Source organism: Dipteris shenzhenensis, chromosome 17 (assembly GCF_047967505.1).
Source record: "Dipteris shenzhenensis isolate YYH24624 ecotype China chromosome 17, Dip_SZ_1.0, whole genome shotgun sequence".
NCBI lineage: Eukaryota > Viridiplantae > Streptophyta > Polypodiopsida > Gleicheniales > Dipteridaceae > Dipteris > Dipteris shenzhenensis.
The window spans coordinates 3879179-3905269 of record NC_141612.1 but is presented as its reverse complement, the minus strand read 5'-3'; the positions used below and the strand labels follow the sequence as shown (position 1 = coordinate 3905269).

At 43.4% G+C, this 26091-nt stretch overlaps 1 protein-coding gene across 2 annotated transcripts in view; it reads right to left on the bottom strand.

Annotated features, from left to right (window-relative positions):
• QC (glutaminyl cyclase) overlaps nucleotides 1-26091 on the bottom strand; it is a 79152-nt gene that overhangs the window by 40431 nt on the left and 12630 nt on the right. For both annotated transcript variants that reach the window (XM_087388354.1, XM_087388353.1), the window contains exon 4: nucleotides 14670-14705. In XM_087388354.1, the coding sequence (XP_087244480.1) occupies nucleotides 14670-14705 (36 nt within the window). The remainder of the gene's footprint in view (nucleotides 1-14669; nucleotides 14706-26091) is intronic.

The following is a 26091-nucleotide window of genomic DNA, read 5'->3' as shown; positions in this document are numbered from 1 at the left end:
TAGGCAACTCCTGTAGAAATCTTTCCTTGAACTCTCTCTTCTTCAGTGAGACTATCCTCTTTCCCTTCTCTGTCAGACTCTTGTACATAAATCAAATAACAGCAGACTGATTTCTTAAATACCTTTCATACCTGGATGTGACTCATGGCTGCCTGAAACTCCGACCTGAATATTGATCTCTTGCCCTACGCATAGAACAGTCACTGTGTTCCTCCTCTAATCACAAGTGGGCTGCATATATAGTACCAAGACATTCCAACACCATATCCACATTGGCTATCCTCCCAGCTAAGAAGTCCATGCGATACTGGTAGCCTGGATGTGTACTCTCAGCTGGCTGCCAACAAATACAGTAAATTCACGGGTGAATCATGGAATGCTCCTATTGCTTTCCTCCCTCTAAAACAATCCCCAAAGATAAAGCCAACTCTGGTGAAATAATATTATGAGAAGGGCCATTATCAAACAAGAAAAAGGCTTGTTTCTCTCCCACCTGTCCCCATGCTTTCAAAATCTCAGTTTCCAATCTATCTGCTACCTGCTCAGCTTGCAACACCTTTTACCTTTGCTGCCTCCTAGGCTGTACTGAAAGGTACACTCCAAAAACTTGTGTTCTCCAATGCACAAGTCCTCTCTCTACCTTGTAATGGTTTGCTGATCCAGCTGCCTCCTACCAGGTGCTGCATTTTGTGCTTGATTCGGTCTACAGCCTCCTCCACGACTGTCATTTGCCTTGAAATTTCCCCTACCAGTAAAAAACCCTGGTTCATTTGGAATCTATCCCTCATCTTTCTAACTCTGGTCTATCTTGTCCCTCTTCTTTCTATACTCCGGTATATCTGATCGTGTGAGTTCGCCCTTCTCTGTGTAGTAGATGAGTCAGGGTCCTCTCTACGTGAGTGGGAACGGCGGATGACGCGTAAGTTGACAAAGCTCGTATAAATTATGGGACTTTTAATCAGACAAGGAGTGGTCTGTGACGGGGCAGCATCCTCTCTTTGTATATAAGGGTGCGTAGGAGTGCCAGCATGAGAAAGCTCCTTGTTTGTATTGGAAAAAAACTTTGTGTCCCAAGCACAGCTGGAGCATCCTGCTAAATGCTCTCCGTTTTGTGCTAATAATTCTGTTTCATAGTAGAAGACGGGAGCAGAGTTGTCAACGACGCCAAATGCATGCCATGGCGTTGCCTTGCGCCATTACTTTTATTGCTCCCTATCGGAACAGCCGTTGCCTTGCTCTTTTTCACATGGGGGCCATAAAGGCTGGTGGTCACTCTAGGCGTGGAAGCCTTTGATTATCTGAACGCAGATGCCTTGCCCATTGTTTATGAACTGATTTTGTGAGGGTCTAACTGAAATTCGGCATTCATTTAGGTAGCAGGATACCATCTAATGAGGTATATGAGGTGCTCACAAGTCATAAGTACATATTGGGTGTGGTTTGCAGGGGCAAGTTGATTTCTCGAGCAGCATAAGACCAAGGGGCATCTTCTCTCTTTTCTTTTGAGTAATTATATTCTAGTTATTCTGCAAATTTACAGTTGAAAGTTTTAATAGTTGCGAGGATTGTCCTGTACAGCTGTGATTTGAGAAGTTGTTCTAGTAGTTTGGTAAGTTGCAAGTATTTGGGATTATGCCAGTATAGAAAGGGGTTTTGGAGTTGGTACATGCACTTTAAGATTCAGTTTTGAGACAGCGTTTATTTTATATTTAAAAAAACAATCAACCAACCCACATAGGGTTAAATTTTTTTTTAACCTGAGACTATGGATAAGGTAAAGCTATAGCAATGGAGGTTGAAGAAGAGGCTTCAAGGTTGGATCTCGTAGAATCAGAAGTCCGGCCGACCCCACAGGTGTCGCGCCTAGCGGCCCATACACTATTTGGTAGAATTGCCTTATTAGAGGGATGCCTTACAACAGCTTTTTGCTCAGCAACTACAAGGAAATGTAGGGCAATTGAGCTTAGAAAAATGGTTCATAGTATGTCTACTAGACCATCCTACGAAGAAAAAGGAAAAGCTCCAATGAAGCCTGAAACCAGTGTTCATACAGTCAAGCCTAGGAGGGCTAAGGTACCTAATATTGCCTATTATAGGCCAGAAAAGTATTATGATTGGATGTTTGACCGTACTTCTAATGTCATAGAAACCTGGTTGCACAAATGGGAAGAGGATTTTGCCATTTGTGAATCAGGAATGACATGAAGAAAATCCACGAGGCAACCCACATGTTTAATGAGGAAGTGGATAGATGGTGGATAAAACAGCAGAGGGATAAAGTGGCATCCACTACTTGGGAGGGGTTCAAGAAAGAATTTAGAAAACACTTCTTGCCTCCAGACCAAGAATCCTGAGCTTGGGATCAGTATAGAAACCTTCATCAGAGAAATTCATCAGTGGCTGAATACACTGATACATTCTAAGAATGTGTAATGAAGGTTTATGAACCTCTTTCTCAATCGGTACAGGTGAAGGATTTCATTTTCGGACTGAATGATAGAATTAAGATGGAAGTTCGGGCTAAGTACGCGAACACTCTAGATGAAGCAATTGCCATAGCCTTGAACTATGAGGATGCCAAAGGAAACAGACCAAGTGGGTTTGTGCAGGCTGAGACTCGGTATGAATACTCAAAGAAAACTAGGTTCAAGAAGAAGTGGGTGAGTAAAGGGAGCATCTCACAACCTAGTGGTCAAGCCAAGCAAGCAAAGCCAGTTGAGACTCCTTCCAAACCAAGTACCACCATTGGGGTGAAAAGAAAAGTAACTCCAATGGCAGCCCAGGCTTGGTCAAAATATTCTTTGATCCCAGAGCAAAAAGAGAAAGCGAGGAGACAAGGCTTGTGCTTTGGATGCCTTCAGCCTCATCAGTGGAAAGATTGTCTAGGAAACAAGGATCGTCGGATGGTTGACATGGTGATCTTAGAGTGCAACGTAGAGATGGAGGCAAGTCCCAGAGCAGAACAGATGGAGATTCACCTAGCAGGATCTTCTCTGAGGTCACTACCTGTCTTGCTATGCGCTTCTATCGCTAAGTTAGTAAACAGTGCACCTCATAATATCCTATCAAAGCCCACAACAGCGGGGTATACAACCTTTAGCAATACGGAGTTAATTAAGATGAAGGGGCAAGTGGCCAATCATGACATCATTGTGTTGTTTGACTTAGCATCAATGCACAATATAATTAACTCCAAGCTCCTAAAGAGGCTGAAATTAAAGACTAGTCCATCTGACTATGCATATACGGTCAAAAATGGCAGATGGAAGTTTAACCGAATATGGGACCAAAGGGTTACCCAATTGAAACTTTGAATTCGCAGAGAAGCTGGATTTCGAAATGACCAGGCTTGCTCAAGTAGATATTGCCCTGGGTAAGGCTTGGCATTCTAAGAAGAACCAACCATAGATTAAAAAAGCACATTTATCAGTTCAAGATGAACGATGTGTGAGAGTGCTCTCAACGGAAGCAAGAACGGAAGAAGAAGAGAGAGAGATAGAGAGCCACAAGTTTTGGTGGGTGCAGAACCACCCTAATCTTCTTTTTCATTCATTTATATATGTGTTTGAGTATTATACATAACCGGGGTAAAGGCACAGTGACCTTTAATCCCCACAACCTCCCACTTAAAGGACAATGTGCCTTTAAGGGAGAACAACCAGTGAGCATACTATCCAATGCCCATCAATATACGACAATACTCAAACCGCTGACTAGGTAGACTCTTCGTCAGCATATCTCCAGGGTTATCATCTGTATGAACCTTGACAAGCTCTATGCGCTTGTCCTCAAGTACCTCCCTGATGAAATGGTACCTGACCTCAATGTGTTTGGTCTTTGCATGAAAGACCGGATTTCGTGCTAGCTGAATAGCACTCATGGAATCACTATGCAATGTCGGTACACCTATATGAATCCCCAATCTCCCACTAGCCGATCAAGCCATATAGCCTCCTTGCAACCCTCTGTGGCTGCAACATACTCAGCCTATGTGGTAGACAAAGCAACGCACTTCTGTGCACCAGACATCCACGACACTGCACCACCTGTAAAGGTGAACACATAACCAGAAGTATATCTCCTACTATCCACATGCCCTGCATAGTCTGAATCTGTGTACCCAAGTACACGCATGTCTCCTCTACCAAAGCAGATGCACATCTCCTTGGTACCCTTCATGTACCTCATGATGCACTTAACTGCCTCCCAATGCCTCTTTCCTGGATTAGCCATATACCGGCTAACAACTCCCACTGCAAATGCAATGTCTGATCTAGTAGCTATCATAACATACATAAGACTCCCAACCGTTGATGCATAAGGAACCTTGGTCATCAGGGCCCTCTCCTCATCTGATTTAGGACTATCTGTGTGACTCAGTTTCACATATGGAGGCAATGGAGTACTCACTGCCTTCCCCCCCTCCATATTGAAAGGCTGCAATACTTTTGTAACATACTCTTTTTGTGAAAGCCAAAGGAGTTTCCTACTCCGATCACGCGTGATGCGCATACCAAGAATATGACCTGTAAATCCCAAATCCTTCATATCAAAGGCCTCATGCAACTTGGCCTTTAATGCATCTAGCTCATAAGTATTCTTGCTAGCCAATAGCATATCATCCACATATAGTGCCAAGATTATCAGGCTATTATCCTTAGCCCTTTTAGTGTAGAGGCAGTGATCAATTTCACTCCTTCTAAAACCCTAGGACCAAATGAAAGCATCAAACTTCTGATACCATTCTCTAGGCGCTTGCTTAAGACCATAGAGACTCTTCTTCAGCTTGCAAACTAAATGCTCTTTGCCCTTTTCTTCAAAGCCTTCCGGCTGCACCATGTAAATTTCCTCATGCAAATCCCCATGCAAGAAAGCTCTCTTGACATCCATTTGCATAAGCTCCATATCCTCTGATGCCACTAGTCCAAGCATGCATCTAAGTGTGGTCATCTTCACAACTGGAGAGAATATCTCATCAAAGTCCACACCCTTCTCTTGCTTGAACCCTTTAGCGACCAAACGAGCCTTGTACCTAGGCAGTCCCAAGTCTTATTCTTCATAAGTGAACTCATCTCTGATTGCATAGCATACTCCCACTTGCATTGATCCTCACGCATCATAGCCTCTCTGTAGCAAGAAGGCTCCCCGCAATCAGTAAGCATCACATAGTCTACCCCTGGAACAAACCTATCAGGTCGTCTAGATACTCTAGATGATCTTCTCAAATGCATTTCAGCTTGCTGTCCCATTTGCATATCAGCCACATTTGGCTCATTATTTCCACCAATAGATGATTCATCATCTACCCTTAATTGTATACCTGTGGGAGTACTTGGTGGTACCATTTCTTGCACATTTGGTGCATGGACAGCTTGCTGTCTATCAACATCGGCAGGTGGATTCACATCCTGGAAAGTGATTCTCCTCATTTCCACATCCCTCATGAGTGCCTTATGCATCTTCTTCTCATTGAAGACCACATCATGGCTGCGTATGATCTTCTTTGCTTCTGGATCCCAGAGACGATAGCCCATCTCTCCACTTTCACCATAACCTAGAAAGATGCATTTCTTAGACTTAGGATCTAGCTTCTTTCGAAGCTCTTTTGGCACATGTGCATATGCCTCACACCCAAATATACGCAAATGAGAGTAAGAGGGCTTCTTGCCACTCCATGCCTCTTCAGGAATACCACCATCCAAACTCTTACTAGGTGATCTATTGATCACATGCACTAAAGTCTTCATTGTCTCAGCCCAAAAGCCACCAGAAAGACTTGCATTGGAAAGCATGCATTGCAACCTTTCTTGAATGGTACGGTTCATCTTTTCTGCAACTGGATTTTGCTCTGGAGTACGAGGGGATGTGAGCTCCCTCTTATCATAAGTGGAGAACCATTCCCTATGGGGAGTAACATGGAATGAAGCACCAGAATCCAAAATCCAATCCTGGGAACATGCATCATCTGAAGTGGTAAGAAACTCTACAGATAAACTAGACATGAAGAGAACGCATTGTCACTATCGTGTGTGACTGCACTGATCTCCTCGATCTTCACTTTTCCTTTGTCCTCCCTTGGACTCTCTTCCTTTTGATTTGCACCCCAATTTGCATTCTTTTTCTTATCCTTTTGCTCTCTTTTCAGCTTGTAACAATCCTTTTTCATATGGCCCTTCTTGACACAGTGGTAACACTTAATGTTCCGTGCCCTAGAGTTGCTACGAGACTTCCCTCTTTCTTGGGACTTCCCCCTGAACTGTGATCTGCCCCTTTGCACATTTAAGGCTGCATCCTGCTTGTTGCTGTCCATAGACTTCCGTCTAATCTCCTCGGCCAACAAGCTACCCACAACATCATCAAATTTCAGTACTCCACCAGGTGCAGAGTTACTGACAGCTGTACGGAAGGTATCCCATGAGGATGGCAATGAACATAAGAGAAATATTGCCTTAGTCTCCGCATCAAAATTCATCTTCTGAGCTTGAAGCTGGCTGAAAATAATATTGAATTCATTCAAGTGAGAAGCAATGGAGACCCCTTCCTTCATCTGCACCTTCATCTGCAGCTCAAACAACCTCTTCATGAGGTAAACTTTATTAGAGGCAGTTTCCTTCTCATAAGTGGCACACAGTTTCTTCCACAAATCTTCCGTAGTCTGCTCATTTAGTACTGTGAAATAAACTGACTCTGCAAGATGAAGTCTAATAGTAGACTTTGCTAATGCATCCAACTCATTCCAATCATCCTCAGACATATCTGCAGGCTTAGCTTCAATACCTGCCAAGGGTTTAATCTGCTTCTTTTGAATAAGCACATCCCTTATTTGTTCTTTCCACAAAGAAAAGTTTGTCCCATCAAACTTTTTAATGCTGAAAAACTCCTTTTCAGGCATGGAACAGGATGCCATGATGCAAATGAAACAAAATCCCAAATGCTAGTGCCTGCAAAAGAGAATCACACCAAATACCAGATGCACCCAAATGTGTATGCCACAGTAGAGTGAAATATCACCAAAACTCAAAGCTCAAAGCATCAAAAGATGCATCTGACTCATGTGCATATACTATGCATCCATATGAGCAAATCTGGCCCAAAAGAAAATGCCAATAAGTGCCAAATGACTCAAGCATAAGCACCGTCCACTGGCATATGCATCAATAATATCTCATCCAAGAGAGCATAGCACTATCAGTGCATCACTTGCAATGTGTCAAAGCTGTCCCTCAGCATAAAATAGCATCCATGTGCAAAGCGTCCATAAAAATAGCATCCCACAAGGCAATTTGGGCCTATCAGCGCATTCAATAAGGACTGCAATGCATCCAAATGGCCTATAAATCATCCACTGCAACCCAATGCACACCACGAATGAGCGCACACTGCTCAAACTGCAACCAGAGTGATCTGCATAAGGTATGCTCAAGAAATCATAGTCCCACGGTAATGACCGCTACTGAAAATAGAACCTGAGATGCCTCAAAACATGGGCGCCATTGCATAATCGGAATCAACAAGAAAATCTGCAAATATCTCTCTTCTGCCAGAACTCCAAAATCCCAACCGATGAGTGAGAAATGGGAGTCAACACTTATCCACTGCCATGTGGCATAAATCTAAGGTTTCAAAACCTTAGAATGAAAAATGCATAACAGAGAGATAAAATCGAATACACAGAGATCTATAACTCTGAAAATCCTCCACCGAATCGCGCAAGAACTGACAGATAGGGGTTTTTGGGCGTCCGGAACGCAATGGGACAGACGGTTTTGAAAACCGTGGTCTCAATCACTGGGTCCAACACACGGACTGAAAAACGTTTTTGAAAACAGAGCTGTTTGTAAACTCGACCGGAGTGCGAATGATGAGCAACATAGAGGTTTTAGGACCTCCTGAGTCCACCGGAACTGACAGATCTGCAAATGGTTGCTCCAAACTTGAGTTCCAACACCCGGGCAAAAAACGCAGAAACTGACACAGTCAGCCAGAAATCCAATGAAATGATCCCAGATTCAAGAATGAAGGTGTTTCCAAGCTCCTGAAGTAATGTGGACACCAAAAGCAAGCAATAGTTGCCTCTACAAGTCAATACGGAGTCTCTGTCATCGAACGGAATAGGGAAAAGCTCAAAAAACGACTTTTTCTTTAAAACCACTAAACAGGCTCTCAAAACCACTTCTCAAAGCCAAAGTAACTTTTCCAAAGGTTCCTCCAAGGTCTTTGCACACTCGGATGTAAGTAAAGTCACCCACAAAGCTTCCCACAGAGCTTCTCCTTCCTCCCACAGAGCTGCTGAACTTCAAGCATTCACGCATGCTCAGCTAGATCACCCGGGCTCTGATACCAGTTGAGAGTGCTCTCAACGGAAGCAAGAACGGAAGAAGGAGAGAGAGAGATAGAGAGCCACAAGTTTTGGTGGGTACAGAACCACCCTAATCTTCTTTTTCATTCATTTATATATGTGTTTGAGTATTGTACATAACCGGGGTAAAGGCACAGTGACCTTTAACCCCCACAATGTGCTATATGTCTTGCGAGGTGAAAAGGATTGTTTTTTTTTTTTTCAAGGAAAGGAACCTTCTATTAATGCTTGAAAGATTTCATACAAGACAGCAGCCCCGAAGGTACTCAGTATGGAAAAAAACCAGAAAAGGCTGAAAGAAAGAAACCGTCCTGTTCCTGAGAAACCCAGTTCACTGCCTAGGGTATCTCAGATTGGGCAAGTGGCTAGGATACTCCGCGTCCAACATCTGGCTCATTTCATGACTAAGCAAGAAACAGCCATAAGTCGTCCTTTCTTCTATAGACGCTGAGTACAAGTCTTCTTGTATTGCAACATGTGAGACATGGCTGTTGCGGTGGATTTTGAAGATATGCTTCAGGAGGATGCAATGGTCATCATCAGCGACAATCAGGATTACATTGCCATTGCAAAGAACCCTGTCTTACGTGCATGGACAAAGCACATCAAGGTCCAGACTCCATTACCACTTACTTGGGAGCTGATCATTGATGTACTATCCAACCACTAACAACATTTCATGTCTTCCAGAACCAACTAGAGCACATCATTCGAAGGGTGGGAATTGCATCATTGAGAGGCGGTGTTAGAAGTCAATGACCCACCTGTTGTTAACCGATTTGGTTAATAGTATGTCTTTGGAAAATATGTGCAGAAATACTTGTAATATTTCATGATTTGCAGGAAAAGACATGTAATATCATTGATTTTATGTTGATATTTTCAGCAAAAGTTGACCAGATAACTTAGTTTTAGTTGAATTGATGATCTTGATATGTCAACGTCTTGGAGCTAAGTCAGCATGCTGACTTGCTTGTCAAAGTCTTGGAGCTAAGTCAACGTGCTGACTTGCTATGTTAGAAGGAGAATAAAATGGTACTTACTCCACTAACAGTAAAATATCAATCCCTAGTAAGACCTTCTTCCTAATAACTTACACCTTACATTTTTTCCCTTCTTCTTTCTCTGCAAGTACTCAGCTCCAATCAATCCACCCAACACCTAGCCACTGCAATCGCTCATACAATGCAGTACCTATTACAACGGAATCCTGCACTGAAAGCAACACATCACCAAAAGAAATATTAATCCTATTAGCAACAATTCCACAACAAAGGATCCACTACAGGCCTAGGAAGCAATGCAGCCACCAGGGAAGGCTCAAACAAGTGCACAAAAGGAATGATCTTCATTGACAACAGTCCAACAACCACGACCTTTGCACAATCCATATGACTGGATCAAGAATAGAAAGGAGAGAATTGGTCAAAGTATGTCTTTGGCAAATATGTGCAGAACTATTTGTGATATCTAGCTTTTGCTTGAACGTGCTTCTCTCGTTACTTTCCCATTGCCCAACACTTAGAAGCTTAGTGAAAAGTTATTGATTTTGCAGAATAGACATGTAATACCATTGATTATATGAGCCATGCAACTTGTTCCCTCCACTTAGACTAGCAAAACACATTGGCCTAAAAGAGTGAGAATAGAGGCTAGTAGAGAATTCGGTCAGAATTAGGGTTTCGACAAGGGTCATGTATAAAAGCCAACTTTTTGGCTTTGGAGCTCATTATACATTGTGGAGAATACAAGCTCTCTTGCTTCCAAGCTTTGGTGTCTTGTGTCTACTCCCTTCTTGTTGCTTCCATGCCTACGTTTCCTTTCCCATTCACACGCTCACACTCTCCCCTCTCCTCTCTCTTCTCTTGTGTTCTTTTCTTGTAGAGAAACTTGTGAGATGTGATTTGCAAGCTACAGAGGTAACATCCGTGGATGGCATTGTGAAGGATAAGCTCTCAAACGAGGGTTAGAATCAGGTGAGCTCTTCTTCAGCAACACCTCGAAGTTCCCACGACACGTTGAGAGGTTGGTGCTTTTCTCCTTAGCACCCGTGAGCCCCCAAATGAGGACAACAAGCAGTAGACTAGGTAGAGGATAGACTTACCAAGGTTAAGTAATGCACACCTGCTAGCAGCATTTTGGAGATACGTGTACACCAGGCAGGCCGCAGAACTGCAGCAAGACCCGCAATGGTATAGGAGAAAACTGCAAGGCTGGAGGTCACAAGAACAGTCTGGAAAATGGACTACCAAGGCCTATTTATAGTCTTGGTAGTAGGTGCCTACACCCACAGCATGGGAAAGTATCTCCATGGATTTCATAGTTGGACTACAAGGAGTATATTCAATTGCCATGATACAAATACTTTGCAAATCCTTTCCAGATACCACCTTGCTTGCAGGTTGATATCAAAATGGCATACACAGTGAATCCGCAGGCTCAAACAAATGTGCAAGCCTCTTTTCAAGCAACCTGAAGGCTGCACAAAAGCATAAAGCACCTTAAGCACAACAAGTTAGCTGGTTTCTTGGTCCCACAACATGTGACCGCAATTAGTTTGACCCGAAGCTCAACCACCTTGCTGATTTCAGTCAACCAATCAACCAGCTCACTGGTTTAAGCCAACTCAATCCAACCACTTCACTGGTCCAATAACTCACAATCCAAAGCTTCAATCAAGATGAAACACAACCAACACATACTCCCATGTGACCTCTACTCAGCCACCAAAGCACATTCTTAAACTCGCAAGCTAGCTTCCTTTACGGGCTATCTACTGAAAACTAGAACTGAAACACAAAACATACATACCCCAATGAAATCACCTCCAAATACCACCCAACTCAACTAGCTTGTCGGTCTATATGTGGATCACGTGCCCACCAAGCTATACTTTAATTGGAGTTTCCACAAAGGAGTTGTTGCCGCTGCTTCAAAATTTGAGGCTGCTTGCAATTTGTCCTTCGGTTTCTGTTCATTGAAGCATCAACTGAGCCTAAAACTTGAGCTGTAGGCTGGTCTTTCACTCAAGAATACTCTGCTGCAAGTATTGGAAGCGACCTAGATTTGTTTAGAATAATCCACACTCATACCGCTTCGTTTGGTGACTGGAACCACGCACAATTGACATAGCTTTCAAGCTTCCACAATACATACACATTCATTAAAGAACTCCCAAAGCAACTCTATCACGAGTTCACTTGATCTCTCTCACTTCTCTCCTCGCATATGCACCACAGCGCTCAACGTAAGAAGTAAAAATGAGCCGACATAATTGAAGCAGAGGTTACTCTACAATACATATATATATATATATATATATATATATATATATATATATCTCCATACAATGATTTAGTCCTTGAGAATTCTCACTCTAATGCTCTCAACTAATTAAGTGTCTCCAACCAACTAAACGAGTCTATATACCTAGATGAATCCAGGAACATTCCCAAACTCATCCTCTAAAAACACAACATAGTGCAGTTTCAATCTCACGAGAGTCACTCATAATATTGAAAACCATAAACTCCATCACGCATAGCAGGGACTAGCTACTATGACATCCCCACTGACGTCATCAGCGCCCAACAGTGGGTGTAGACCATAGTATAAAAGTATGCTCTCACACAAACAAATCCACACACCCACACATACTTGAGCATCCATTTATACAAAGTCTTCGTACTGAGTTTCTGTCGGCACTCCGGAGGTGAAGGGCAAACTCAGCCATGACGAAGGCTAGCACTAAAGGAGAAGGCTAATCAAAAAGTAGTCCAAATCTCTTCATTCAAGCTACGACTGCTTGTGAAGTCTAAACGATTTCATTTTAGTCTCTCCTAAACGAGCATCCAAATCTAAATCTAGCTGATAGGGCAACGCACCATTTAAGATAGAAAGAATTATCGCAATACCAGCAGGCCGCAACTTGGACGAAAACTTCACAAGGTGAAAGTTGCATGTCCGCTAATATGGCAGAAGCATATACCTAGATGAATCCAGGAACATTCCCAAACTCATCCTCTAAAAACACAACATAGTGCAATTTCAATCTCACGAGAGTCACTCATAAGATTGAAAACCATAAACTCCATCACACATAGCAGGGACTAGCTACTATGACATCCCCACTCACGTCATCAGCGCCCAACAGTGGGTGTAGACCATAGTATAAAAGTATGCTCTCACACATACAAATCCACACACCCACACATACTTGAACATCCATTTATACAAAGTCTTCGTGCTGAGTTTCTGTCGGCACTCCGGAGATGAAGGGCAAACTCAGCCATGACGAAGGCTAGCACTAAAGGAGAAGGCTAATCAAAAAGTAGTCCCAATCTCTTCATTCAAGCTATAACTGCTTGTGAAGTCTAAACAATTTCATTTTAGTCTCTCCCAAACAAGCATCTAAATCTAAATCTAGCTGATAGGACAACGCACCATTTAAGATAGAAAGAATTATCGCAATACCAATAGGCCGCAACTTGGACGAAAACGTCACAAGGTGAAATTTGCATGTCCGCTAATATGGCAGAAGCATATACCTAGATGAATCCATGAACATTCCCAAACTTATCCTCTAAAAACACAACATAGTGCAGTTTCAATCTCATGAGAGTCACTCATAAGATTGAAAACCATAAACTCCATCACGCATAGCAGGGACTAGCTACTATGACATCCCCACTCACGTCATCAGCGCCCAACAGTGGGTGTAGACCATAGTATAAAAGTATTCTCTCACACATACAAATCCACACACCCACACATACTTGAGTATCCATTTATACAAAGTCTTCGTACTAAGTTTCTGCTGGCACTCCGGAGGTGAAGGGCAAACTCAGCCATGACGAAGGCTAGTACTAAAGGAGAAGGCTAATAAAAAAGTAGTCCAAATCTCTTCATTCAAGCTACAACTGCTTGTGAAGTCTAAACGATTTCATTTGATTCTCTCCCAAACGAGCATCTAAATCTAAATCTAGCTAATAGGGCAACGCACCATTTAAGATAGAAAGAATTATCGCAATACCAGCACGCCGCAACTTGGACGAAAACTTCACAAGGTGAAATTTGCATGTCCGCTAATACGGCAGAAGCATATACCTAGATGAATCTAGGAACATTCTCAAACTCATCCTCTAAAAACACAACATAGTGCAGTTTCAATCTCACGAGAGTCACTCATAACATTGAAAACCATAAACTCCATCACGCATAGCAGGGGCTAGCTACTATGACACCCCCACTGATGTCATCAGCGCCCAATAGTGGGTGTAGACCATAGTATAAAAGTATGCTCTCACACATACAAATCCACACACCCACACATACTTGAGCATCCATTTATACAAAGTCTTCATACTGAGTTTCTATCGGCACTCCGGAGGTGAAGGGCAAACTCAGCCATGACGAAGGCTAGCACTAAAGGAGAAGGCTAATCAAAAAGTAGTCCAAATCTCTTCATTCAAGCTACAACTGCTTGTGAAGTCTAAAGGATTTCAGTTTAGTCTCTCCCAAACGAGCATCTAAATCTAAATCTAGCTGATAGGGCAACGCACCATTTAAGATAGAAAGAATTAACGCAATACTAGCACGCCGCAACTTGGATGAAAACTTCACAAGGTGAAATTTGCATGTCCGCTAATACGGCAGAAGCATATACCTAGATGAATCTAGGAACATTCCCAAACTCATCCTCTAAAAACACAACATAGTGCAGTTTCAATCTCACGAGAGTCACTCATAAGATTGAAAACCATAAACTTTATCACACATAGCAAGGACTAGCTACTAAACGAGTCTCTCCATAATGGAGAAGTATGAACAAGAGAAAGATAGCAATGGCTTGTCTTTCAGCTGCTAAATACCCCACTATGTCCACCTTTTCCTACAGTCCTCTACAACAGGGACTGCCAATATCTCTTGTCTCTTCATTAACATTAAAGGCATGCTTGAAATAAGCATGTATGCTCCTACATCACACGTTCTTGACATTCAAGCGACTTTGAAACCTAGGTATTTCATTTTAGTCTCTCAAAGGAGCGTTTCTAAGCAAAAAAGCTTAGAAAAGATAGCTGGTGTTGTAGAATGTGGAAACACTTATCTAGTAGAGAAGAATTATCTCACTATGTGAATAGTAAGACTGAATTTACAAGTGACGTGAAATTCCTAAATCATTAAAAATTTCAAATCCATCCCAAATGACGTATACACTCACATACACCTTAAGTCACATAGAATCCTCAAAATCTATGCTATGTAAAACAACTCACAATTTCAAGCATTAGGTCTGGAGAAGGGCTCATACCTCTCCTGTTTGAACTTGAACTTTTCGCACAGATGACTGCACATTAAAGGGAAATGGAGAGAAAACAATCTTAAATTGTGATATTGAAATACGTAAATCAAAAGAAACTTCAACGACATTGACGAAGCAATCCCCTTCCATTGGTGTAATATGAATATAATAGACACATGCTAAGCTATCACCTCAAAAGCAGATCAGATGTTAAATCTTACTCTACTGTCTGCAGAGATTTATCACAAAAGATGATATTTTGACAGTTTATTGATGAATTTATCAAGCCACTTAAATAATGAATATTAACAACAACATTTTGTATAGGCCCTATTTTTATTAAACCAAAAGAAAATCTGATGAATGCCAAAAATAAGGGGTAACATAGATGGTTGCTTGCTTGAATTTCAGAGTGGTACCTAATTAAACTAAGCTGAGTCAACTGGACCTCATAGTTACCACAGAACAGCGTTCCGCCTTCCTGGAACGCCGGAACGCCGGTCCGGAGCTGCAAGCGTGCCCGGAACGGGCGAAACGAGAGCGAAACGTGTCTATCAGGCGGAACGTTCCGAAACGTGCCGGAACGTAGGGCGGAACGCCCGTTCCGGGCGTTCCGGCCTGTGTGCTCCTGCGTGACGGCGGCGGCGGCGGTTAGATAAGCTGTTGCGACTGTTTTTTGGCTCGTTTGCTGAGCCTGCTGCCTTCCTCCTTTGCTGTCCCTACTGTCCCTGCTGCCTGAGTCCCCTTGGCTGCCCCACACTCTTGGCTGCCCCCTTGGATATTTTAAATGTTTTGTCATTTTATGTCATATGCTGACATGTCATATAACGTGGCGTTCCCCGACGTTCCCGATCCGCTCCCGTTCCCGTTCCCGTTCCCGTTCCCGCTCCCGCTCCCGCTCCCGTTCTAGCATCTGACGTTCCCAAAACGTTCCCGTTCCACGGTAACTATGCAGCTGGTGCATAGAGTACTACAAGAAAAAAAATAGAAAGGAAAGAAGCAACTAAAGATCAGTATCTTCCTTTCTTACTGTGGTGAGGCTCAGACAGGGACTGGCTGCAATTTGTATTGAGTCTAATAGTAGAGTAACTACATCTTTTTATAGATTTTCTCTAATTAGCTGCTTGTTTGCCCTCATGTATATGCGACTAATTAACCCTTAGTGCCATGTGAGAAGCTGAGAAACCTTCTGCACTAAAGGTGAAATATCTAATGAATGAGTAGTCCAAACTTATCTACTCTGCAAGTACTGCCTATGAAACTACAAACACGTGAATTTAAGACGAAAGCTACATCATAACCCATCCTTGATTGGAGAATTAGTTTTTGTGTGTGTGTGTGTGTGTGTGTGTGTGTGTGTTTCTTGGATACAGGCTGCTCTTCCAAGCAATTTTTTAAGAGCTTACACTACAAAAGACAGGCTGCCAATATCTGTCGGATCCGAATGCTTGATGCGTCTTGGTCAACATCTCATTCAGAGCTTGCTGATTTATGTGTGCAGCACTTCTCCACTCATTTTGGGCATGTGGATACTCTTTCGCCTCACGTCGTGTCTACACGTTAGCTTCTTTTGCAGCATGTTCATCCAATTCTATCTGATGCTCAGGCTTTGGAACTTGAACATCCCTTCACTAAAGGGGAACTGTCTGATGCACTGAGATCCTGTGGCAGATGGAAATCTCCAGGATGGGATGGTCTCACTGTTGAATTCTTTCTTGCTTTCTGGGATCTTCTTAAATTCACCTTGCTGCAAATAGTAAATGCAACATGGCGAAATCAGCAAATGCCTGTGTCATGGAAAAAGGGTCTTCTCAAGCTGATTCCAAAAAAGCAGCTATGTGATTCACTTGGTGATAGGAGGCCAATCACGCTCATGCCAATCATTTACAAGATCATTTCTAAAATGGTGGTTGATCGTATTAAAGGTTATTTGCATGATGGGTTCCCTCCCAATATGGCTTTGTTCCACGTCGCCATATCACAGACAACATTGCCAATGCTTATATTGGGATTGAATATGCCAAATACACGCAGCAGGATGTTCTACTCTTGTAGGTAGATATTGCAAAAGCCTTTGATACAGTTCAATGGGATTTCATCTCACAAACTATGCAAGCTTTGGGGTTTGGACAAAAAATGCAGCAGGTTATTTAGTGGCTTTACAGAGATAGAAATGTGGCTTGCATTCTTTCTGGGGATATCTGTGATGAGTGGACTCTTTGTCGTTCGGTCCACCAGGGATGCCCTCTCAGTGCTTTACTGTATGCCATTGCTACTCATCCTATGCTGCAATATATTAATCATCTTGTGGCTACAGGATCACTTCATGGTTTGGAATTGGATGCTAATCGCAGCATGATTGCTCAAGCTTATGCTGATGATTCTTTCTTTACCCCGAAGAATACGCCCCATGATCTCGGTGCCTTGATGCAGGCCCTCTCTGTTTATGGTTTGGCAGTTGGTGTTCATGTTAATTTTCAGAAGTCTAAGCTGCTCCCTTTGCATTCCAAAGACTGGCATAGTCTCTTATGGCCCGGAGATATCATTCCACCCACTCAATTTGTTCGTCATCTTGGTTACCCTTTGGGGTGGTAACTCACTCGCCGACAACAAACTGATTGGGTTTTGGCTAAGCTTCAGAAAAAGCTCGAGTATTGAAAACTCGCAACCTAGCCTTTGCACGTTTGTCTTCGAATAGTGCAGTCCATCCTTCTGGCATATATTCAATTTTACTTGCCATTGATCCTGTTTACTAAGGCAGATCTTACATCTTTCATGTCTGTCTTTATGGAAATCTTCTGGCAATCCAAACATGGCAGAAAAAGTCTTAGGTTGCTTTCAATGCATCGCACTTGTTCTCCCAAGATGCATGGTGGATTAAACATCACGGATATTCACGTGCATATCCTTGCCCGCAGGGGGAAAATGTTGCTACAATTTATGCAAGGTGATCAGCCTTGGGCTCTTATGATTAGATCTCTGGTCACTCATATCAGTATTTCTGTGTTGATTCATTGGCATCTCGATCAATGGGATTTCATTTTTGGCTGCACTGATGGCACTTTGCTTGGCTGTCCTTTTGTCTCCCGCCTGCTTCTAGACTGGAAGCACGTTCTTTCTCATCTGGAATGGAATGGTCGGCAGTCTTTGCTTGGGAATTCGTTGAGAGCTGAAAGCATTCACTGGTCGAAAGTCTTTCAACCTCCCTTTGCTTTACAAGAACCTCTACGATCCTACTTTGTTTCGTTTAAAGGCATCACCTCGGTTCCTGATGTTATTGATGATGCTGGTACTGTGCTCCCTTTTTCTCTAGCAACCACCAAATATGGATTGGGCTCTCGTTATCGTCCTTTGTGGCAACAAATTACTTCTATGCTTTCGCCTTTTGTTCCGATTCATCCTTTGGAACTCCAGGACTGGCTAGAAGATTGGACTTTGACTTTTTCAGGGTCCTCTTCTCGTCCTTTGAGGCTATCTCAAATTATTGTGCCTAAATTGTATAAAATCCTTTTGCCTCAACCTTGGGTTTCAGAGAGAGGTGATTCTGTTTGGCGAATGCATCGCCCAGCCAAGTGGTGGAGGAAAAGATTACAGCAACTTTGGGCCTATAAAGTACCGCTTCAGCAACAGGTTTTCTTTTGGCGAGTTCTTTTGGGAGTGTTTCCATTTGGACAGCTATTAGCTCATCGACACATTGCTCCTCCACTTTGCCATAGATGTTCTGCTTCTTCGGAGACAGTGCCTCACTTGTTTTGGCATTGTCCGTGCTCTCGTGAGTTTTTTGATATGCTTTGACAACGCCTACGAGCGAGATTCCCATCTCTTCCGTTTGGGAAGTTCTTCTGGGTATTTGAGTTTCATCCATCCAGACCAGAGTTTCATCTTTTCTTCATTTGGGTTCGCAACTGGGCACTATGGACTTTATGGACATATAGGAATTGTAAAGTCTTTGGTGATCCTACTCTCTCTCTGTTTGGCTATTTCAGGCGTTCTCTGCAACAATCTTTCTTTGATTGCTTGCAAACCCACTGCATAGATCATGAGGTCTTTTTGGCATATACTGAAATTTGTAGTTAATGTAATTGTAGCACCATGTTTTGAGGTTGCTACTCATGTAATATAATCAATCAAAGATTTCACCCAAAAAAAAGTGTGTGTTGGGAATACAGGGCATGTTTTCTGTCTGTACGCTATCTGACAGCTTTTCGTACCCTGCACGCTGCCTGTTTTTTGCTGTCTGGCCCCGTCCGTACAGATCCATGATGCTGGCTTGCCTCCACGACCCTGTTGTCCTCTCCTTTCCGTACAGCTTCTGTACTTTTCTTTCCGTACAGCTCCCTTTTCTTTTCCGTACGGCTTCTGTACTGCCAACGTTTTTTGTCCCTTGTTATTCGTACAACTTCTGTCCTTTTTGGCTCCGTACAGCTTCCGTGCTATCAGCCCTTTCCGTACAGTCTTCTATCCCGCTATCTCCTTTAGCTTCAGCACTCTTTCCTGCTCCTTTCCTTAGTTCTTGCTTTGTGATCCACAGCCTCCCTTTTAGTTCTGGGTTCCTTCTTCTACAACTCCCTTTCAAGCTTCCTCTTTCTTGGGTTCTTCATTCCCTCACCTTCAAATGGCGGATTGTGCTTATGAAAAGACATTTCAGAAAGAGAGATCAGTGCAACACAAAAAACAAAAGCAGGTTATGGGTCAAGATGACCTCCTTCATGACTCTGCAGAGGCTCAGCTTGTCTATCAGGTGATGCATGAGGGTTTCGAAGACACTCAAAAGAGTTGGAAGGATCTAGTATCCACCACGGGCATCATTGTGGAGGTGGATGATAATTTTGATCCTGTTAAGGAATATGCCAAGCATCCCATTATTATTTTTTTCAGGACGTATGCCTGCTGCTGCAGATGTTGGTAATTGGTTGACTAGAACCCTGGGTGGTTGCTATTTCAAAAAAGTTCATTGTGTAGCAAGGGGCTTTTTTGAAGTGATCATGGCAGATGAAGAGCATAGACAGATTTTATTGGAGCACTCTCCTCTCTTCTATGTGCAGCAGATGATTCATGTGTTGCCCTGGTCAACTACCACAGATTATCAGGCATTGATCAGACACAGATGCCCTGTCTGGGTGGAAGTGGTGGATTTCCCTCAATGTCTGGCTTCTCTTTTGCCAAAAGGTGCTTGCTTTGAATGCAAGAAGTTCGGGCATATGGTTTCGCAATGCCCTCCATGTGCTCCAAAAATGCCATTGTATATACCTTTGTAAGACTAGAATAAGTCCAATCATACAAATTTAGAATTTTTGTTGTTCTAAAGATAAAAAATGCCATTGTAGGCTGACTTGTCACCGCCTCCGAGCAGGAATTCTAATGCCTCCTCTCTCATGAAGCCTAAGGGGGTAAAACAGTTTTTTGTTGTCCAGGACAAAGGGAAAGCACCGGTTGCTTCGAATGGTGATGTTCCTCTTTCTATCCCTTCGGCCTCTCATCCTCAAGCGAAAGAAAAAATTTTGAATGATGCTTAGCAAACCCCAAGACAAGTCATCTCACCTAGGAGACCTTTGCCCTCCCGGACTTGGAATGGTGTCTCCTCTTAGGGCAAAACACCAGCTGAAAACTCTGGCATTGGTCTGACTTGGGCTGCGGTGACTCCCAATCGTATCCTCTTCCAGAAGGGGAAGTTGCTGCCTCATTGTCTTCTCCTCAGGCTGACTTTTCTTCTCAGGGCTAAGGCCCGGATACTGAGGTGGAAATGCAGACATAGAAGGCTTTTTTGCTGTTGTACATACCTGTCCTATATCTGTACATATGCTTGATCATCTCAAATGTGTCACTTTGAATGTACAGGGTTTGTGTGATGGTCGAAAATGGAAAATGGTCTGGCTGTATATACGCCAATTGCAGCCTGGTATAGTGGCTTTACAAGAGCATAATCCGCTATCTCTGGTTGATCTCTGGAAAGAATTACAGCCCATGCTTACGGGCTACACCTTTCAGCATAATGCTCAATCTTCATATCACGCACACTTGGACAGATGGTATCAGGTTGATCCGCAGCATTCTAATGCCTTTACTTGTCAGCTTTGGATTGACCATGCTTTCACATATTCTGATCATGCTCCTCTTTGGCTGAGGCTCTCTTTGCATGACTTTCCAGATGATCGATTGACTTGCAGACGCCTTTTGCTGATAAATAATGGTTACCTTGACCATGCTGATTTTAAAGCCATGGTTTCTGATGCCATTCACTTTTCATCTCATTTTGGGCATATGGACATTCTTTCTCCTCAGGTTGTGTCTGCCCGGCAGTTTCTTTTGCAGCATGTCCATCCCATTCTCTCTGATGCTCAGGCTTTGGAATTGGAAATTCCTTTCACTCAAAGAGAATCGTCAGATGCTGTTAAATCGTGTGGCGGATAAAAATCTCCAGGATGGGATGGTCTCATAGTGGAATTTTTTCTTGCCTTCTGGGATATCCTCAAGCCTACTTTGCTGCAAATAGTTAATTCAGCATGGGAAAATCAGCAAATGCCTTTGTCATGGAAAAAAGGACTTGTCAAGCTCCTTCCAAAAAAGAAGCTATGTGATTCGCTCACTGATTGGAGACCAATAACGCTCATGCCAGTAATTTACAAGATCCAAGTGTATACATGATATGCTGAATGCCTTGTTTCTACTAATTACAGTCTATGTAAAATCTTTGATAACCTTCTTTCAGCTTGTTCTCATGCTGTGTTGACGGTTTGGTTCCCTCACTCGTGACTAACTTTAAAAAGGTGCATGGTGTTAATCTAGCCTAGTGTACTGCTCGGTGAAGATGCTCTCTCTTAAAATCCTAAGGACAATGTGCTTAGGTGATAGAACATATGACAACATTGTGCTTAGGTGATAGAACATATGAAGACAAAAGGATCTCAGCTGACAGTGGCTCAAGATCTTGTGAGGACCACATCAAGGAAGAAAATTAGTGATAGATTGTTGTTGACACTCAAGCTCTTTAGGTCCATCCCTCCTCCTCTAGTCTCTGTGATATAGCCCATTGTCGGACAAGTCTAACGTCACTCTAGTGGTCTATCTCCTCACGCCGAAGAGAGAGGACTGTAGATATATCCTCTCGTGTGTGTGTGTGCGCGCGCGTGCGTGCATGCACGTGTGGCAACGTACGAAGTGGCCACACAAGTTGGCCACTTAGGAAGCCCGTACAGGAGTCTATGCCCATCTATTTTGGCGTTGCCTGGAGTCTTGTGATTTCTTGCTTTTGCTACAACTATGGCCCCAAGATCGTTTCCCCACTGCTTCTTTTGGCAAGCAATTCTGGTTATTTGGTTTCACCCAGTCACGCAAGGTTATGGTCTTCTTTTTACAGGATTCGTTACTGGGCTATATGGACCCTATGGAAAGACTGCAACACATCAGATCTTTAATAATCCCTTTCTTGCTAAATATCAGTTCTTCCGAGCATCTTTATGGCAATCATTCTATGATTGTCTACATGCATAGGATCTAAATTATCTTGCCTTCTTGTCATATAATGACATCTTCTGATGCTTGTAACTGGTTGTCCCTGCTTTTGGAACTCTTTCTTGTAATATAAGTTTACTTGGATTTCACCCCCAAAAAAAAAAAGTGTGCGCGCGCAAAAAAATCTTACAAGATAAAAGTGTGTGCGTGCGTGCGTGCATGTGTGTGTGTGTGTGTGTGTGTGTGTGTGTGTTGGGGGGGGGGGGGGGGGGGGGGGGGGTGAGAGAGAGAGAGAGAGAGCGTGAGCAAGCTGAGCGCCCCGCCAAGATCTTCTTGCAGGCCCCCCTTCCCTCCGTACGCCCGTACGGTGGCCGTACGGTTTCCGGACGACCGTACCAGTGCCTACGATAGACTCGCCATCCCTGCGCAGATCTGAGCGCAGGCCCGCACACTTTCTCCGACCTCTGCTTTTTTCTGTGTGTACGTACGTCTTTCGTCAGTCCTTCCATACAATTGCAGTTTCCAGCGCCCTGTCAACCTCTCCCTACAACCCAGCCTCTTTCGTACAATTTCTGCTAGATATTTTCGTACAATCTATTTTCGTCCGTACAGCCCTGTTGGTGTTCGCCCCGCTCTTGCTCGCCTGCTTTAGCTGCTGCCGTCCGCCCCTTCTTGCCATTTGCTTTCCTCCCCGTTGCTGTGTATCACCCGTCCATAACTGTGCATAATCCTTGCTGCCCTCTTTCGCTTCATCAATTCTGCACTGCTCACCTCCATGGAGGACCATATTAAAAGCTATTCTCAGAAGGACTTGTCCCAAGACCCCAAAAGACAGCAAGTCGAATTCTTTACCTCAGCCTCTGAAGATGCTCACTATGTTTTTGACATGCTCAAGGATGAATTCCACCACAGCCGGAAGGAGTGGGCCAAACCTCCCCCGGCCCTTAAGTATAAGTTGAAGCTGCCCTCATTGGTTACTCCTCTCCGAAAGTTCTCTCAGCAAGCGATTCTCATTTTCTTCCCTGGGAAGTTACCTTCTGCAAATGATGTGGCTCAGTGGGTTCAGGCTTTGTTGGGAGGTTGCTTTGTTGAAGGAGTATACTTTGCTTCTCGAGGTTTTTATGAAGTGCACTTTTTGGATGCCTCATATCGTCAGCAGATATTGGAGATGTCTCCTCTATTCTATGGCAGACAAATGGTGCATGTCATGCCATGGTCGCCAAATAAGGATTATCACAGTCTCATTCGACATCACTGCCCTGTATGGGTTAAGGTAGTGGATTTTCCGGATTATATGAGGGCTGAGCTACCAAGTCTGGCAGCTACTTTGGGGCAAGTTGTATGCCCACCCCGTCCTTTAGGTAATCGAAATCGGTTTTGTGTTCTTTGGGATACAGATCACCCAACCCCTCCTTCCATTGTGGTAGAGGTGGAAGATGTTCCCTTGGGCGAAAAATATTTTGACTTGAAATGGGGAGTATTTGCATGTGCTTGTTTTACTTGTCATAAATTTGGCCATCTAGCTTCACAGTGTCCTGCAATACTGCATCAGCTCCCACCTACAGCTATTGCTCCAGAAAATACTACCCCTCCAACTTATGGTCCAGGGCCTAAGGCTACGCCTAGCAAGTTGGGTGATGTGGCATCTAAATCTGTTCTTCCCAAAGAAAGTGTGGTCCAGGTTTCAGCCAAGCAAAAGGATAAGGGAAAGGGCAAATTTTTAGAATCTAATGCCTCTCCCCAGGGTGCCTGGCAGCAACCCAAAAAGGTATTTGCGCTTAAGCCACGACCGTTACAATCTCGGCATTGGGATGCCTCTACTTCCACCCTTGGTCAGGCCTCTACCCCTGCTGATAGCCTAACTTCTCGACTGTGGGTTGATGTGCTCAAGAAGGGCATTCCTGTATGTGACAATGATGAGGATAATAGAGCTATTGATCCAGGAGGCCAGGTGGACGTCGATGTCATGGCTGAGGCCTGACAGCTTATACCTTCTATGTCTGCTTCAATTACTTGCATTACATACAATGTTCAAGGTCTTTGCAATGTCAATAAGTGGAGACTTTTTTGGCACTATGTACATAGAATGCACCCCGATGTAATTTCCTTACAAGAACACAACCAACACTTCTTGGCTGGCCACCAAGGCCACTTTGCTGGTTATGACATCTTTTATGCTGGTACAATGCACTTTTCCGGGGTATGCATGCTGGTGAAACATGATATGCAGCACACGGTTGCTCATAACGACCCACAGGGTCGATGGATGGTAATCAGATGCATCTGTCATGCCGATCTTTATGAAATAGCATCGGTTTATGCCTCTCAAAAGCTCGAATGTGGGCCTCCCTCAAGCAATATCCATGGCTGTCTAATGCTTTTTTGTGTAGACTTTAATAACTCACCTGCCATGCAAGACAACACCACTCATCGTTCTCACATGATCCCCACTGAGCTTCGACATTGGGAGGATATGCTTTCTTTCTTGCATGTAGAAGATTTATGGCTCTCAACAAGGGATAGAGATATGGGTTACACATACCGTCACAATGCTTTTACTCATTACTGGGCTCGACTTGACAGATGGTATTTGTTGCATGCTCAGTAGTATGCTAGTTTCACATGTGCATTATGGGTTGATCATTCCCTCTTGCTATCTGATCACTTTCCAGTATGCTTGACATTATCTATAGCACATTTGACAGATGATATGCCTTTTTTTGGTCGTCGCCTACTCCATGTTAATAGTGCTTATTTGCTTCATCAACAATTTCAGAACATGGTGAGAGTGGCTGTCCGCCCCCTCCTCTTACATGCTCAAGAGGACATGGATTTTGCTTGGATTAGTCTTGCCCATCGCTTGCAGGCTGTTATTCAAGATTATGGACGGAGTCACATGGAAAACCTCAGGCTTAAGCTGAAATGGGCTCAATCTCACAAGCAACAAATGGATGTAATCAGCTCTTCTAGACAGCTCACCTCCTCTGAACAGGATTCTTGCGCTTATGCGGTTCATATCATCCATCAAAATGATCTTCGCAAATTAAAGAAGTGCCAAATCCGAGCTCGCATGAAACCCCTTTTGGATAAGGACTACTCCTCCAAGGCCTTCTTTAAAAGCCTGCATGCGGATAGGCGAAAGGAGGATATTTGCAGGATCAGGCAGGATGATGGCACCTGGACCACCTCCAAATCAGAGTTGGAATCGCAATGCTCTAGTCACTTCCAGCATCTCTTTTCACCTCAACCTGATTATTCGATGCAAGTGAACGTAGCTAGGTCTCAATTTCTTATGCATGTTCAGTCTATATTGTCTCGGGAACAGGCTCATGCATTGGAGCAGCCATTTATGCTTAATGAACTAGATGATGCTTTGAGTCATTTATGTAAAGGCAGCTCTCCTGGTTGGGATGGATTGACTGTTGAATTTTTCCGTGCATTTTGGGGTGATCTCAAGGACACTCTTCTTCTTATGATCAATCATGCTTGGGCAGAACAATCTCTTCCCCCTTCCTAGAAACATGGCCTTGTCAAATTGATCCCCAAAAAAAGGTTGTGTGAGACAATGGCTGATTGGCGGCCCATATCTCTTATGCCAGTCATCTACAAACTCATTGCCAAGATGATTGTCCTTAGGGTTCGATTTATCTTGCAAGCAAGACTTCATCCCAGGCAGTATGGGTTTGTTCCCAGAAGGCAGATTACTCACAATATCTCCAATGTTTTGCTTGCAATTGAGTATGGTAAATATTCTAAACAAGATGTTCTCATTCTGCAAGTGGACATTGCGAAAGCATTTGATATTGTCCATTGGGATTTTATTTCTCAGACTATGCATAAATTGGGATTTGGCCCTCGGCTCGTCCATGTTATTTACTGGTTGTATTCTCATGCCACTGCACAGTGTCTGCTTGGTAGTGGGTTGTCAAGGACATGGACTATGACCCGTTCAGTGAGACAGGGATGCCCTCTTAGTTCG